The sequence below is a fragment of the Taudactylus pleione genome, unplaced genomic scaffold (genome assembly GCF_031769625.1).
Source record: "Taudactylus pleione unplaced genomic scaffold, aTauple2 ptg000055l, whole genome shotgun sequence".
Classification (NCBI taxonomy): domain Eukaryota; kingdom Metazoa; phylum Chordata; class Amphibia; order Anura; family Myobatrachidae; genus Taudactylus; species Taudactylus pleione.
Genome location: NW_028284457.1, coordinates 5,966,328 through 5,982,757, shown reverse-complemented (window position 1 = coordinate 5,982,757; position 16,430 = coordinate 5,966,328). Strand labels below are relative to the sequence as shown.

General features: G+C 42.6%; 1 protein-coding gene across 1 annotated transcript in view; it reads left to right on the top strand.

Moving 5' to 3' along the window:
• The first annotated feature begins 6,750 nt into the window (after positions 1 to 6,750).
• The window catches only part of LOC148535158 (melanopsin-B-like), a 197,256-nt gene continuing 187,576 nt past the window's right edge, over positions 6,751 to 16,430 (top strand). The window contains 1 exon segment of the mRNA XM_088464453.1: positions 6,751 to 6,762. Coding sequence (XP_088320579.1) covers positions 6,751 to 6,762 — 12 coding nt within the window.

Here is a 16,430-nt window from a genome sequence, read left to right as displayed (position 1 = left end):
CCAGCAGCTATGTCACTACTTCAGTGTAGGTGGTACTCATTCATCGCTGCTTAATTTATGATGCAAATGTTTAGCTAATGGCTACCATAAAAAAAATGTTCGCTGGATTCCCTTTTGTGTTGAATTAGAAGGCAGCTTTTTGAGATATTCTACCCTGTGATGGTCATAATTCTATATTACATGATGATCTATTTATCATTGAGTAAGTAGGTTTGTTCTCTATAGTAGCTTGTCGCAGCATTATGGAATACATTACAGGTGCAATTAATGAATCTGGGGCTCCTCTTTTTGAGGTTTTCTATGCCTATTTGGCAAGCTACCATTACTTGCGAGAAGATGCAGTAACATGTCCATGTGTGGCCAGGGCCTGCCCATTACGCCAACTACGCAGGTGCGTAGAGCACCAGCCAGCAGAGAGCGCTGTGATTAGCCACCGCAGGATCAGGGCTTAAGGTAAGGTAAGTATTGTGTTGATTTTTTTTGTGTGGGCGCGGCACTCTTACAGAGGGCATTACTACTGGGGGCACATTTACAGGGGGTATTACTACTGGGGGCAATTTTACAAGGGGCATTAATACTGAGGGCACTTTTACAGGGGGCATTACTACTGGGGGCAATTTTGCAGGGGCATTACTATTGGGAGCACTACTACTGTGGGCTAACTACTGGGGGCATTGTTACAGGGGCATTACTATTGGGGGCACTGTTACAGTGGGCATTAATACTGGAGGCAATATTACAGGGCCTTAGTACTGGGGGCATTACTACTTGGGGCATTCTTACAGGGGCATTACTACTGGTGGCATTATTACAGGGACATTACTATTAGGAGCAATGCTACTGTGGACTATCTACTGGGAGTATTATTATAGGGGCATTACTACTGGCCGTATTATTATAGGGGCATTACTACTGGGGGCATTACTACAGGGGCCTTACTACTGGGGGCACTTTTACAGGGGTCATTACTACTGGGGACATTATTACAGAGGCATTACTATTGGGGGCAATACTACAGGGGGCATTACTACTAGGGGCACTAATACAGGGAACATTACTTTTGGGGGCACTTTTACAGGGCACTACTACTGGGGGCACTACTGTAGGGGGCATTACTACTGTGGCCACTACTAATGGAGGCATTGCAGAAGGGGCACCACTACTGGTGGCACTGCATAAGGGGTACCACTGCTGTGGGCATTTTGTGTAAGGGGCACTACTGCTGTAGGCATTGTATAAGGGGCATTAGTACAAAAAAGAAGTTCTAACCTTTGGTGCTGTACTCCACAATCCACAAGCAGCAAGTAAAGACCGTAAAATAAGTCACACACATACAAACAAGATACATACAGAAAAGAACGGTCTTACAATTTTCGTGCTATGGATGGTTCCAGAAATCCTTCAGATGTAGAATTTCTTGCAAAAGTTGTTTTCCAATATGTAAAAAACATAAACAAATATACAATGGTGTGATAAGGTTTAGAGTCCAAAATCTTTTACACTCTTCATGTTAAATCCTACAGAAAGTGGTGAAATAGTCCTCATCCAAGAATATCTTTATCATTATTGTATCCAACTTCCTTAGAAGGCACCCAGTGTGCAGACAGTCCACCATACAGTAAGAATGCTTACATGTATGCTTACTTGTTAGCAATATAATGCACACACATAAAGGTTTCTTTTTATCTTCCTGCGAAGTCTTAGTTTATACGACCAAATTCCTCATGGTGATATATATGAACCGCGTCAAATAAAAGAAGGAATGGAACCAGATGGTGTGGATATTGAAGATAAAAGTATATTTTATTAATAAAAATTTATTGCATACCATATGTGGTTAACACCAAGTACACTGTAGGTAGATGGAGCTCAGGTATATCACTACAGTGACAATGTCAATCCAGACAGGCATGCGATCCCCCATGTGAACAGACACTCTATCAATGAATTTCAACGCACTGCGGCATCTTTATCAAGATAAGTGTCTCTAAAACACAAACTTCAACACGTTTCATATAGCCACCATATTGTAATGGACCATCCAGCTAAAACTTTATTCTACCATTACAATATGGTGGCTATATGAAACGTGTTGAAGTTTGTGTTTTAGAGACACTTATCTTGATAAAGACACCGCAGTGTGTTGAAACGCATTGATATCACTACATTGCCACTGTAGTGATATACCCGGGCTCCATCAATCTGCAGTGTCCTTGGTGTTAACCACATATGGTATACAATGCCCCATTAAGTTTTTATTAATAAAATATACTTTCATCGTCAATATCCACACCATCTGATTCCATTTCTTCTTTTATCTGATGCTGTCCGTGGCGTAACTAGGGTCTTCGGAACCCAGGGCAAGAAGAAGATAGGCGCCCCCCCCCAATAGACAAAGACAATATTTGCGCGTCGTTGGCGCACTGCAAGAAATGGGTGTGGTCAAATAACAGAAGGGGCATGGCCACTTAAAATGGGGTATGCAAATATGACATGCCACCCATTTCTCGTCACTCTGGGAACATTCCTTTCCTTTCTATGTGCACCTTACCTATATGGTGGTTTCTCACAATGTAGAACCTCTGAAGAAATGTATCCTCCCTGGGACGAATGGTGTCTTCAGTCGGTATTCACTATTCATGTAGGTCACATCGTCCAGAAGATGCCTGTTTGTGTAGGAATATTAATAAGGTCTTCATCATACAACAGCGGTTCAACCAGATGTGTTCCCCTGTGTCACTTCCTAACCCCCTGCGTCTCTCAGCCACACCATCTCCCCCTGCATCGTCTCTAAGAACACCATCGTTTCCCCCTCATGCGTCGTCTCTCAGTCACGCCATCATTATGAGCTGTGGTAGGCATTAGCATATTTTCTCAGCTGCATTACATGTGATTACACAGCTGTGATCGCAATTGCAATCCGTGATGACTCAAGCCCATAATAATGTTACAGGAAACCCATTTCCATGCTTCCAGTCATCCCTCCATGCAATCTCCAGCCAAGAGTCCACTGTGTTGTACTCTTCTAGTACCTCCAAACTAGAGATGAGCGGGTTTGGTTCTCTGAGAACCGGACCCAACTAAATTTACAGATCCGAGACAAGAACCAAGCTAGGCTCGGGTTTTCCCGCCTGAATCAGATCTGAAAACTAGGCAAAACGCATCATCCTCCCACTGTTGGATTCTCGCGGGTTTTGGATTATATAAAGGTACCCGCGATCGGCACTATTTTCACTCCGGCTGTAGAGAGAGAAGCTAGCAGATGTGGTCAGTCACTGTCAGTCACTCAGTGTGTGTGTCCAGTTGGGGTCCTGGCCAGAAGCCTGCTGCTGTGTTGCCCAGAAAGGGGCATAGGCTGCAGTATATAAAGGGGGATTTCCTTCAGTGGGTGCTGCAGCTGCTGTGACACTTGTCCTGTCAATTAACTGTGGCTGCTGCTGTGTTTTTGTCCTGTTCATCAGGTAGGGCTGCAGTCCATAAAGGGGTGCTGTGTTGTCCAGGGGGGGTGCTCTATCATTTAGGGGGTGCTCTTCACCAGTGTAAAAAATAGCTTTTTTTGTGTGTGTGTGTATGTTATCAATTTAGCTGCTCTATTATTGTACAGTGACACTGCCGCAGTTTATCGTCCATGTATTTGTGACTCTGCAGGTGGTCTGTCCGCACTCGACAGGGGAGTGTTTTTATCCATAAAAAAGGGGTGCTGTCTGTGTTGTTCATCAGGGGGCTGCTGCCTCATTCAGGGGTGCTTTTCCCCAGTATCCAAAAAAATAAAAGTGCTTTTTTTTGTGTGTGTGTGTGTGCGTTAGCAACTTAGCTGTGATATTATTGTTTGGTGACACTGCCGGTGACACTGTTTGGTGACAATAATTAATCTTGTGACACTGAAAGTGGTAGCGCATTGTGTTATTATTATTCATAAATAATTAATCTTGTGACACTATAAGTGGTAGTGCAGTCTAATATTCAACTTTCACTTCTTTCCTCAATTATGAATAAATGATTAGACTACACGCTGACTACAAGACCACAACAAAGTGCTAAATAACATGAGTTATATATAAAACATAATGACATCACTGTAAGTGGTAGCGCAGTGTGTTATTCTTATTCATAAATAATTAGTCTTGTGACACTGAAAGTGGCAGCACAGTGTGTTATTTTTATTCATAAATAATTAATATTATGACAGTAAGTGGTAGCACAGTGTGTTAATCTTGTTCATAAATAATTAATCTTGTGACAATGTAAGTGGTAGCGCAGTATAATATTTAACTTTTCACTTCTTACCTCAATTGTGAGTAAATGATTAGTCTACATGATGACTAAGTGCTAAATAACATGCGTTATAAATAAAGCAAAATGACATCACTGTAAGTGGTAGCGCAGTGTGTTATTCTTATTCATAAGTAATTAATCTTGTGACACTGTGTTAGTGAAGTGTGATATACTTATTCATAAATAATTAATCTTGTGACACTGAGAGTGGTAGCACAGTGTTTTATTTTTATTCCTATATAATTAATCTTGTGACACTAAGTGGTAGCGCAGTGTGTTATTCTTATTCATAAATATTTAATATTTGTGACACTAAGTGGTAGCACAGTGTGTTATTCTTTTTCATAAATAATTTTGTGACACTGTAAGGGGCAGCGCAGTGTGTTATTCACACTGTAGGTCATTGATTCCGCAGTGTAATATTTAAAATTGGTACAAATTGACGTTTGTGCTGTACCCCACTTCATTTGTGTTTGCTGATATGGAGAACGATCAGTTGAGACTTGAGAGGAGAGCAGGAACTACGTACTAGTGCTGGAGCTGCTGCCAGTGCCACCAGTCCAGATGATACTAGTCCATCTACATCGTCTACTAAAGCCGATGCCCAAGGGCATACAAGATTTAAGTCAGGGCATCTAAAATCAAGAACCAATCTTTTACAGTGGTAAAGAAGAAAACAATAAAGGGAAAGTTAGCTGCAGAAAGACATAAAATTGGCAATACTCCAGTTTCACCACATGAAGTGGCAAAGAAAGGCTAAGACTTTGGCCTTTATTTATGAGTGGTGGTTCAGCCTCTTATGATGATGTAAGCATAAGTGAACATGCTGACAAAGAAATCGAGGATGCTTCTGTGGAAGTGCACCAGGATGAGCAGGATATTTGTGTAGCTGATAAGGATGTTGTTGATGAGGATGTTGTTTGTGTAAATTAGGCACCATTAGATGAAGCAGTTGTTGCCCATGATAAGGAAAGACCATTGTCATGCCTGGGGACAAGACAAAAAAACTTGGTTGTGTTGACTCATCTGCATCAACAGTGTTTTTTTAGGGGAAAGTTTATTTTTTTCTCAGCAGATGCACTTACTGGGGAAACTGAAGGAGAAGCCACCGCTTCATCGCGTGCCACTTGAGCTGACAATTTGCTTACCAAAAGCTCTTTGCATCTCTTCAGATCTGTGTCCATTGGGAAGAAAGACACAATGTCTTCATCCCTTCTGGGATGAAAATCCACTCCCAGCAGGCATGGAGCTCACGGATTCTCAAGAAAGACACAATGTAAGACTTAAACCTTAAATCTTAAATCTTGCCTTAGCTCTGTTCAGCTTGTCCACATATCTGTGGTTAAGTGGACACTGGGTACAACAGCATTTTGGAGGCCACTAATTAAGTTTTTTTAATGTCTCTGTACAGGTTGGGAAATGCTTTTCTAGTGAAGTGGAATCTTAGCAAAGGATTGTTTAACAGTTAATTGTTTTTTTAAAACACTACTAGTAGTCTTCCTGGTCCCCTTCTGGGATGAAAATCCACTCCCAGCAGTAGCACCAGCAGCAGGCATAGTGCTCAAGGATATCAAGAAAGACACAACATAAGACTTAAACCTTATATCTTAAATCTTGCATTTGCTCTGTTCAGTTTGTACACATATCTGTGGTTAAGTGGACAGTGGATACAATGGCATTTTGAAGGCCACTAATTTAGTTTTTTAAATGTCCCTGTACAGGTTGGGAAATGCTTTTCTAGTGAAGTAGAATCTTTGCAAAGGATTGTTTAACAGTCAATTGGTTTTCAAAGTACTACTAGTAGTCTTCTTGGTCCCCTTCTGGGATGAAAAGCAACTCCCAGCAGCAGCAGGCATGGTGCTCAAGGATTCTTCTGGGTCAAGGACTGATGTGAATGAGTAAAATAAATTTTGTAAATGCCTCACCTCCACTCCTCCATAATAAATTTGCTTCGGAATAAAAAAATGAAATTAAATTTACTACTAATCAAATCTTTCTTCCCCTGCCTTCAACTACACACATACTCCAAATCCCTCAGGCCTCTTGAATAGTAAAAACATTTGTTTTCTGATGTGCCATGTTGGAAATTGAACTGCCACGTGTTTGTGCCGCCCACTGCTGCCACTTAGCTTAGTCAGCCAGCTAGCTTGGTGCAAATTTTGGGCCTAAACCAGATGAAAACAATATTGTGAGCTGTGAGGTGGTCAAAATGTACTGGAAACTAGTGGAAATTAATGTTATTGTGGTTAATAATACTGTAGGAATGAAAAAAAATTTGATTTTAGCAGATTTATAAAAAAAATTAAAAAAAATACAGATCCAAAACCAAAACATGCAAGGAGTGGTTTTGCCAAAACCAAATCCAAATCCAAAACACAAGGAGATACAGATCCCAAAACCAAAACTAAAACACTGGGGTATATTAGGTAAATCGAACTGTGGAGAACCCTGCTTGTTCTCCTTAATTAGGGCAGAATGAAGGGCAAGGTGAGTGAGTTTAAATACCTCAGAATTCTCTGACAATGCCCAGCTTGTGGAGTACAATTTATCTGGGTGTGTTTTGCCTGTTAGGGGTACTCTAGCCATCTTTTGGGATAGGAAACTGAATGGACTACATCTTCAGACTCCTAGTCCACTACCTGCAGATTTCTATCAGGAGAAGCAGGATAGGTAATGCCATCTCCAGGTAATGCCATCTCCTATAGTAGCCTATGGACTACTATTTTACAATGTCCATAGGCCAGCAGTGATACATTCAGCGGCTGAGAGAGATTGTGCGCCGTGGAGTGGACCCATACCAGGAACAGTGTGATGGCTTTATGCTATTACACTGCTTCCAGCTGTTTGCTTGGCTGGGCTCTTATCGGAGCTTATCTCCTGATAAAAGTAATAGTAAATATGTGTGAAAATATTCATTTTCACTTGGTGAATTTATGCAAAAAAGTTTATTATATCCACATTAACAATACGGATTGTGATAAATATGCCCTAATATGTTTGTTATCAATTTCAAATTTTACATCCCTACTCCATACATAATGGTGTTGCTATTTTGATAAGAAACAAGAACCCCTTTATCCAGTGTTCTGTTTGCACTGACTCAGAGGGCTGGTACATTATCCTGAATGGCAGACTGGGCACCTGGACTTCACAATTGCTAATGTCTATGCCCTCAACACAGGTCATCAGTGCTTTTTCAATTCTTTTTTTTTTTTTGCCACACTGTGCAAATGAAGAGAAAGCTATCTATTCCAAGGTAGGGACTTTAATTGCATCCTTGATCCAGTAAGGGACAGAACTACTCCTGTGGTACACCCCCATACCTGCCCCATGTCTAGATCCCTCAGAAGACATGTTAGGGAATCTGGTCTATTCGACTCAGTGAACAAGGAACAAAAAAAAACAATAGTCAACCTTTAATGAAAGGGTCCATAGCTTAGAATGTCTTCACAAGCACACCCCCACAGATGCTGTGTACAAACAACTTATGTTAGACAAAAATTTTATTTTTCCTGAGAAAATCGAGAAATCTGTTTGCTGGCTAAACCAACATTTCTTTGAAAAAAGCAACAAAGCAGATACTCTGCTTGTCAACTGTCTGAAACTAAAACTACTTTCACCATACCATCAATTCAAGATCCTACTGGAATCCTTCAGTATGACCCAATTAAAATTGAACAATATTTTTTAGGATTACTACAACTGCCTTTATAATACTCAGGAATAATCTCCACCAGTCGAGAGTCCCTCTCTCTCCACTCCTGCTTATCTCTCATCCTGTGATCTCCCCCAGGTCGATCCCTCGACTTTTTTTTGCCTTGAGGGTCCCCATTACAGAGGACAAGGTCACTAATGCCTCAAATCACAAAAACCATCCAAAGCCCAAGGTCCTGTTGGATTCCCCTTTTCATATTAGAAAACCATTCAGACTTCCTTGTTTCACACCTCACTACAACATTTAACCAGGTCCTTGTTGGTAAATTATTTCACTCTGACACTACCAAGGGCAAAATCACGGCTACCAACTACCAAATTCCATCTTGATTCTATTTTTCACTACTGAATACAGACTTAAAACTGTTTGCCAAAATCCTTGCGAATATGTTGAACCCCATCCTTCCTGCCCTAATAAACCCAGACCAAGTGGGCTTTATTCTGTCCAGACAGGCATTTGATAGCACCAGGTGCATGGTAGACATTATACACCATATCAAGACAACCAATTTGTCCTCACTGATTCTGATCCTGGATGTGGAGAAGGCCTTCAACAGGGTCTTCTGGCCCTTTATTGATGACACACTCCTCCAACTTGGCTTTAGAGGTAAATTCTTGTGGGCCATCAGAGCTCTATAACATAATCAGTCCTCTATAGTCCTGGCTGGAGGCTTACTCTCTGACTCTTTAAGTATTACAAATGGCACTAGGCAGTGATGTCCTCTCTCGCCTCTTATATTCACTCTCATTATTGAGCCTGTTGCCCGCAGAAATTAGAGATAATCCAGATATCTCTTTTATTATTATCAGCAGCTCTAACTATAAACTATCTCTTTTTGCAGACAATGTCCTTCTCATCCAAACTAAGCATTTGATCTTTCTCCAAACCTCTTTCATGAATTATCCCTTTGCGCACAGTTGTCTGGCTATAAGATCAACTATAAGAGATCTGAGGCATTTGCCTTACATGTTCCGGAGTCCCTGAAGAAACTACTTCAATTAACTTTGATTATACATGGAGGAAGGACTTAATTAAATACCTCAATATTACTAAAACTTTTGACCAACTATACAAGGTTAACCAGTGGCGTCCCTCCCCGCAGTGATACCTGGTGTGGGGAGGGTAGCAGTGTGTGTGTCTAAACTGCCTGCAGGCAGAAAAGGGGGTGTGGCCTCAGGGGGCAGGATGCTTAGTGCTTCTAGTGTGCACTTGCATCTCCCCCTTTTTGTCTGCTGTAGACACTTATACATTTTCCCCCTTCACCTCATAGCATTAAACCGGCACCCCATTTATGTCTTTTTCAGTTCCCCTATTGACCCTATTCTCTATTTCTACTACTTCTTCTCGAACCATGAGTCCTACAAGCACTTAAACTGACTCTCTTTTTTCTTCTTTCTCTTTTACTCAACTCCCTGAATGGGTTTCATAACCATTTGTGTTTCAAATGCCTTTAATGTTTTTTAAGATGTTAAAGAATATTTTTAAATATGTTTACTATTCATCTGCCCTATTACTTGTTTCTGTAATAGGGTAGATGGATTTCACTACTATGTTTTGTAATCCTAATAAAAACTTTATAATAGGAAAAAAATATTACGGTTATAAGGAAAATTTTACCATCATAAACTATCACTGTAATAAGGTGACTGTCAATTTTCCTGTTTATTATCATTCTCACTTGTAGCTTCCTATTCTTTAATACCCAGCATCTCCTGGCCTCCACTATCTCTTCCTTGGCCCTTCCCCATGAGGCCATGGCCCTTTATCTTGTGTCCCTATTTAAAAAATGGGGAGGGGGCGCCAATGCTCTCTTTGGCACAGGGCACCAAAAAGATTAGTTACGGCTTTGGTTGCACGTACTGTATTACACTGCAGTCTGGAGAGGAGGAGACAGTCCCAGGCACAATGGGACAGGCACATGTGCACAAGAAGAAGTGGACCCATGCATGCGCACAACACCAGTTTCTAGGGACTGCATCAGCTGCAGCCCTTAGAAGCCAGGAGTGGCCTGCTATTAGAAAGGCTCCCTCTGTTAATTATAGCACAGATTGGCAGTCCCAGGGGGAAAAACCACATCCCCCTGGAACTGCCTGTCCTGTTTACGACTGGCAGGTAGCATTTCCAATGGTAAGCCACTGCCAGTGAAGCCAGTGCTTGGACTCACTGGCAGCATAGAAATGGACACACCCCTGTATAATGGATAACGGTTGTGGTCACTGCCCGCTCTGCCCCCCAAATGCCGCAGCATGATTGACATGCTAAGGGGATGCAAATGCGCAGAATGGTTCCTCTGCAGACCCAGACTCAGCTGAGATGTATGCAAACCATCGGGTTTACCTACATCTCTGAATCACGGCTTATGTTAGCATTAGATCTGCGTCCAATCTCCACTATCACTGCATCTGGTTTTAGATGATTAGTTGAGGTCATGTGTCCCCACTACCAAACTCCATCTTGATTCTATTTTTCCAGAACAGCAATTCCTCATCTGTACCAGGGCTTAATAAAAAATTGCCTAGAAAATGCCACTGAGTGGTCCTTTCATTGTGTTAATTATCAGTGGCCGGATGACCCCCAATAATTAAGTATCCAACTTGCAGCAGTGGATGCATATACACTGGAGCAATTCAACATTACTCCAGTGTGGAGACAGCTGATGCAAAAATCATCTGTCTCCATAATCCCCTTAATTTCTCCTTACGGAGCAGTGAAAGTTAGCACTGCCGGGTCTGACTCGGCAATGCTAGTCTGCCTGAGTGAACTGGGCTTCACGCAGACATGGATAGCCCCGATGTCCGGCACGCAGAGAGGGGCGGAGGGATCTGAAAGGATCCCTCTTCGCAACACTGGACTTCTTCCCATAGGGAAGGAGCAGGGGTGTGAGAGCAAATTACATCTAAAGATGGCAAATGCTCTGCAGGCAAGCTCTGAAAATATAGTATTTTCAGAGCTTGATGAATTTAGGTCCCCATACTAGTGTATAGGAAGGAACACATCGGGGCAGAAAGGTAAGCAGGAGATATCACTTATTCTCCTGCATTACCTTTATAATGTATAGCCCCAATCCTTAATTTCTACAAAAGTAGGTGAAAATGTTAATTTACATCTGCTTTTGTAGAAATTAAGTGATGATGAATGGACCCCTAATGCCACGTACACACTTGCCGATATTTTGAACAATTGAACGATAATGATATCATTATCGTTCAATCGTTCACACTATCGGCCAGTGTGTATGCTAAAAACGACCAGCGATGCACGCTCCCAGTCGGCTGTACAAGTAGCCCAATCTGAGGATATCATGAGCGATGCAATGCTGCAGCATGGCCCCCCTCCCCTTCCCGCCGTCGTCCATCGATGACGATATGGCCGCATACACACATCGTGTGGTGTGTATGCAGCTTAAGTCTTGCAGCTTTGTGGATTTAGGCTGTGACTTTTAATAGTATGTTCCAGCTAGGAACTGGCCATTGTTCTGGATTGTCTTATCTTTATGTTTTTTTGGGGCTGCACTTTGGTCTTTGTGGTTTTAGCTTGTTAATGAGTTTATCAGTTATATGTTTCACATTTTTTTTCAGTCATGCTTTACATATTATGCACTCTGTAAGTGCCTGTTTTGCTCATTCTTGCTGTTGCTGGGGCTACACATCATCTACCATGATGTTTTGCTGCCCATCATCGTTATCTCTTAGACACAGTGTTTGCAGTTGTGTCTGGAAGTTGATCCTGATTGATTAACCTCTGTGCTTTGGCGCACTTTATCCCTATATATCTGGCATGACAGCAGGCACTACTAACCCCTGAGAAATATCACCAGGAGGTGACTGAAATGGTCAGGCACAAAGTGTAACACTGTAACATGTTGCGTTGACACAATAAAACAATTTATTTATATATATATATATATATATATATATATATACACATACAGTCAGGTACATAAATATTGGGACATTGACAGAATTTTCATATTTTGGCCTCTACTATTCACCACCAAAATGGCTTTGAAATGAAACAAACAAGATGTGCTTTAACTGCAGACTTTCAGATTTAATTTGAGGGTAATTACATCCAAACCAGGTGAACGGTGTAGGAATTACAACGGTTTCTATATGTGCCTCCCACTATTTAAGGGGCCAAAAGTAATGGGACTATCAACTCAAAAGCTATTTCATGGACAGGTGTGGGCTATTCCCTCGTTATTTCATTATCAATTAAGCAGGTAAAAGGTCTGGAGTTGATTCTAAGTGTGATATTTGCATTTGGAATCAGTTGCGGTCGACTCTCAATATGAGATCCAAAGAGCTGTCACTATCAGTGAAGCAAGCAATCATTAGGCTGAAAAATCAAAACAAACCCATCAGAGAGATAGCAAAAACATTAGGTGTGGCCAAATCAACTGTTTGGAATATTCTAAAAAAGAAAGAACGCACCGGAGAGCTCAGCAACACCAAAAGACCCGGAAGACCACGGAAAACAACTGTGGTGGATGACAGAAGAATTATTTCCCTGGTGAAGAAAAACCCCTTCACAACAGTTGGCCAAATCAAGAACACTCTCCAGGAGGTAGGTGTATATGTGTCAAAGTCAACAATCAAGAGAAAACTTCACAAGAGTAAATATAGAGGGTTCACCACAAGATGTAAACCATTGGTGAGCCACAAAAACAGGAAGACCAGATTAGAGTTTGCCAAACAACATCTAGAAAAGCCATTACAGTTCTGGAACAACATCCTATGGACATATGAGACAAAGATCAACTTGTACCAGAGTGATGGGAAGAGAAGAATATGGAGAAGGAAAGGAACTGCTCATGATCCAAAACATACCACCTCATCAGTGAAGCATGGTGGTGGTAGTGTCATGGCGTGGGCATGTATGGCTGCCAATGGAACTGGTTCCCTTGTATTTATTGATGATGTGACTGCTGACAAAAGCAGCAGAACGAATTCTGAAGTGTTTCGGGCAATATTATATGCTCAGATGGACAATGACCCGAAGCATACTGCAAAAGCAACCAAAGAGTTTTTTAAGGCTAAAAAGTGGAATGTTATGCAATGGCCAAGTCAATCCCCTGACCTGAATCCGATTGAGCATGCATTTCACTTGATGAAGACAAAACTGAAGGGAAAATGCCCCAAGAACAAGCAGGAACTGAAGACATTTGCAGTAGAGGCCTGGCAGAGCATCACCAGGGATGAAACCCAGCGTCTGGTGATGTCTATGCGTTCCAGACTTCAGGCTGTAATTGCCTGCAAAGGATTTGCAACAAAGTATTAAAAAGTGAAAGTTAGATTTAGGTTTGTTTAGTTTGTCCCATTACTTTTGGCCCCTTAAAAAGTGGGAGGCACATATAGAAACCGTTGTAATTCCTACACTGTTGACCTGATTTGGATGTAATTACCCTCAAATTAAATCTGAAAGTCTGCAGTTAAAGCACATCTTGTTTGTTTCATTTCAAAGCCATTGTGGTGGTGAATAGAGGCCAAAATATGAATATTCTGTCAATGTCCCAATATTTATGCACCTGACTGTGTGTGTGTATATATATAAATATATATATATATATATATACCAAAGAGGTGGAATATTTGGTCTTCTGCCCAAGCATGACCGTGATGGGCTTTTTCATCCCACAGACAACAACTGTCTCCCCGGAGCCTGATTTTAAAAACCACATCACCATCAGAATCCTCCTCTCCAACTTCTTCCTCAGCGCCAGCTACACCAGTATCCTCATCCTGTTGTACTTCAACAGTGACATCTTCAATTTGCATATCAGCAAGTGGACTGTGGGTGCTCCTTTCAGCACTTGCAGAGGGCGTGCAAATGGTGGAAAGAGCCACCTCTTCCCATCCAGTGCTGGGGAGGTCAGGCATCGCAACCGCCACCACACTTGGACTCTCCTTGGGGATTTGTGATATCTTCTTAGAACGCACAGTTCTTCGCTGTGCTTTTGCCGGCTTAACTCGTTTCATTTTTTTTAGCGGGAGGAGGGCTTCCATCGTCATGTGAAGCTGAACCACTAGTCATGACCATTGGGAAAGACCTTAGCCATTCCTTGCCACTCCGTGTTGTAATTGGGATATTGACAAGTTTACGTTTCTCCTCAGATGATTTAAATGTTTTTTTTAAGGTCATTTTTCTGAACTTTGGCCCTCATTCAGAGCCGTACGCTCTGAGCAGAGCGCACGCTCTGAATGAGGGCCGGCCTCCATGAAAATGGAGCGTCCTCTTGGACGCTCGTATAGCTGTGGGTCACCACCCACAGGCTATACGAGCGTGCAGTTTGATGGCCGCGATGGTCTTGACCATCGCGACCATCGAAACTGCGAGCCGGAGCCTGCGGTTGAGGTTTTCAACCGCAAGCTCCAGAGTGATTTTGGCTCTATCAGAGCCAAAATCACTCCCACTGACATCACTAGTGATGTCAGTGGGCCGGCTTCTGACGGGAGGCACGCCCCCGGCATGCCTACCAAAGGGGGCGTGCTGTCAATCAACATCGACAGCACGCCCCCTTTGATCAGACACAACGAGCGAAGGACTTTCCTTCGCTCGTCACGTCTGGCGCATGCGCACGACGGAGCTCCCTCCGTCGTGCGCATGCTCAGTCCAGAACATCGACCCACTTGTGAGCGGACAGCCGCTCGCGAGTGGGTCTGAATCAGGCCCTTTGTCATTTGGGATTGTATGTGCATCGGCCTTGGCAAACAACATTGATGGCATGTCATCGTCTATGTCATGACTAGTGGCAGCAGCTTCAGCACTAGGAGGAAGTGGTTCTTGATCTTTCCCTATTTTATTTTTATCGGAGAAAGTTTGGTCCTCCATTTATGTTATATTGATATATACGTGCGGCTAAGGCGCACACAAACACAGAAAATTATTTTTTATTTTTGTTGGAGACTAGTGCACTTTGTGGGTTACACCACCTTTTAAGAAATGAGCCAGCCGGCTCTTTACTTATGGGACACAGGCACACGCTTGGCGCTGCTCCTTTGTTGATGCACGTGCAGCTACAGTGCACACAATTCACAAAGACAGAAAAAAAAGATTTTTTTTATTTTTTTGTGGCACTACACCACCCTTTAACACACAGATGCACGCTTGGCGCTGCTGCTTTGAGGATGCACGTACAGTGCAGACAATTCACAAACACAGAAGAAAATGTTTTATTTTTGATGGAGTGCACTTTGGGGGTTACACCACCCTTTAACAGACAGACGCACGCTTGGCGCTGCTGCTTTGAGGATGCATGTACAGTGCACACAATTCACAAACACAGAAAATATTTTCTTATTTTGTTTGGAGTGCACTTTGGGAGTTACACCACCCTTTAACAGATGAGCCAGCCGGCCCTTTACTTATGAAACAGGCGCACGCTTAGTGCTACTTTGTTGATGCACGTGCGGCTACTGCGCACACAATTCACAAACACAATAAAATATGTTTTTTGATTTTTTTTGGAGCGCACTTTGGGGTTACAGCACCCTTTAACGGACAAGCCAGCCGGCCCTTTACTTATGACACAGGCGCACGCTTGGCGCTGCTCCTTTGTTGATGCACATGCAGCCACAGTGCACACTATTCACAAACACAGAAATTTATTTTTTATTTTGTTGGGAGTGCACTTTAGAGGTTACACCACCCTTTAACAGATGAGCCAGCTGGCCCTTTACTTATGACACAGGCGCACGCTTGGCGCTACTTTGTTGATGTACATGCGGCCACAATGCACACAATTCACAAACACAGAAAATTATTTTTTATTTTGTTTGGAGTGCACTTTGGGGGTTACAGCACCCTTTAATGGTCAAGCCAGCTGGCCCTTTACGTTTGACACAGGGGCACGCTTGGCGCTACTTTGTTGATAACCGTGCGGCCATAGTGCACACAATTCACAAACACAGAAAATATTGTTTTATTTTGTTTGGAGTGCACTTTGGGGGTTACAGCACCCTTTAGTGGTCAAGCCAGCCGGCCCTTTACGTATGACACAGGCGCACGCTTGGCGCTACTTTGTTGATGCTTGTGCGGCTACTGCGTACACAATTCACAAACACAGAAAAATATATATATTATAATTATTTGATGTGCACTTTGGGGGTTACAGCACCCTTTAATGGATGAGCCAGCTGGCCCTTTACTTATGACACAGGTGCACGCTTGGCGCTACTTTGTTGATGCATGTGCGGCTACTGCGCACACAATTCACAAACACAGAAAAAATATATATTTTTTTGCACTTGGGGGGAGCACCCCTGATGGACAGAGCACCGCCTGGACAACACTACAGCACCCCTTTAGGACTGGGACACTGCACAGGACTTGGAGTGGACACCGCCCCTATGGACAACTGACTGCACAACACAGTCCAGCCAGCCCCTATGTACTTTGGAGGAGTGGACATAGCCCCTATGGACAACAGCAGCACAGCACA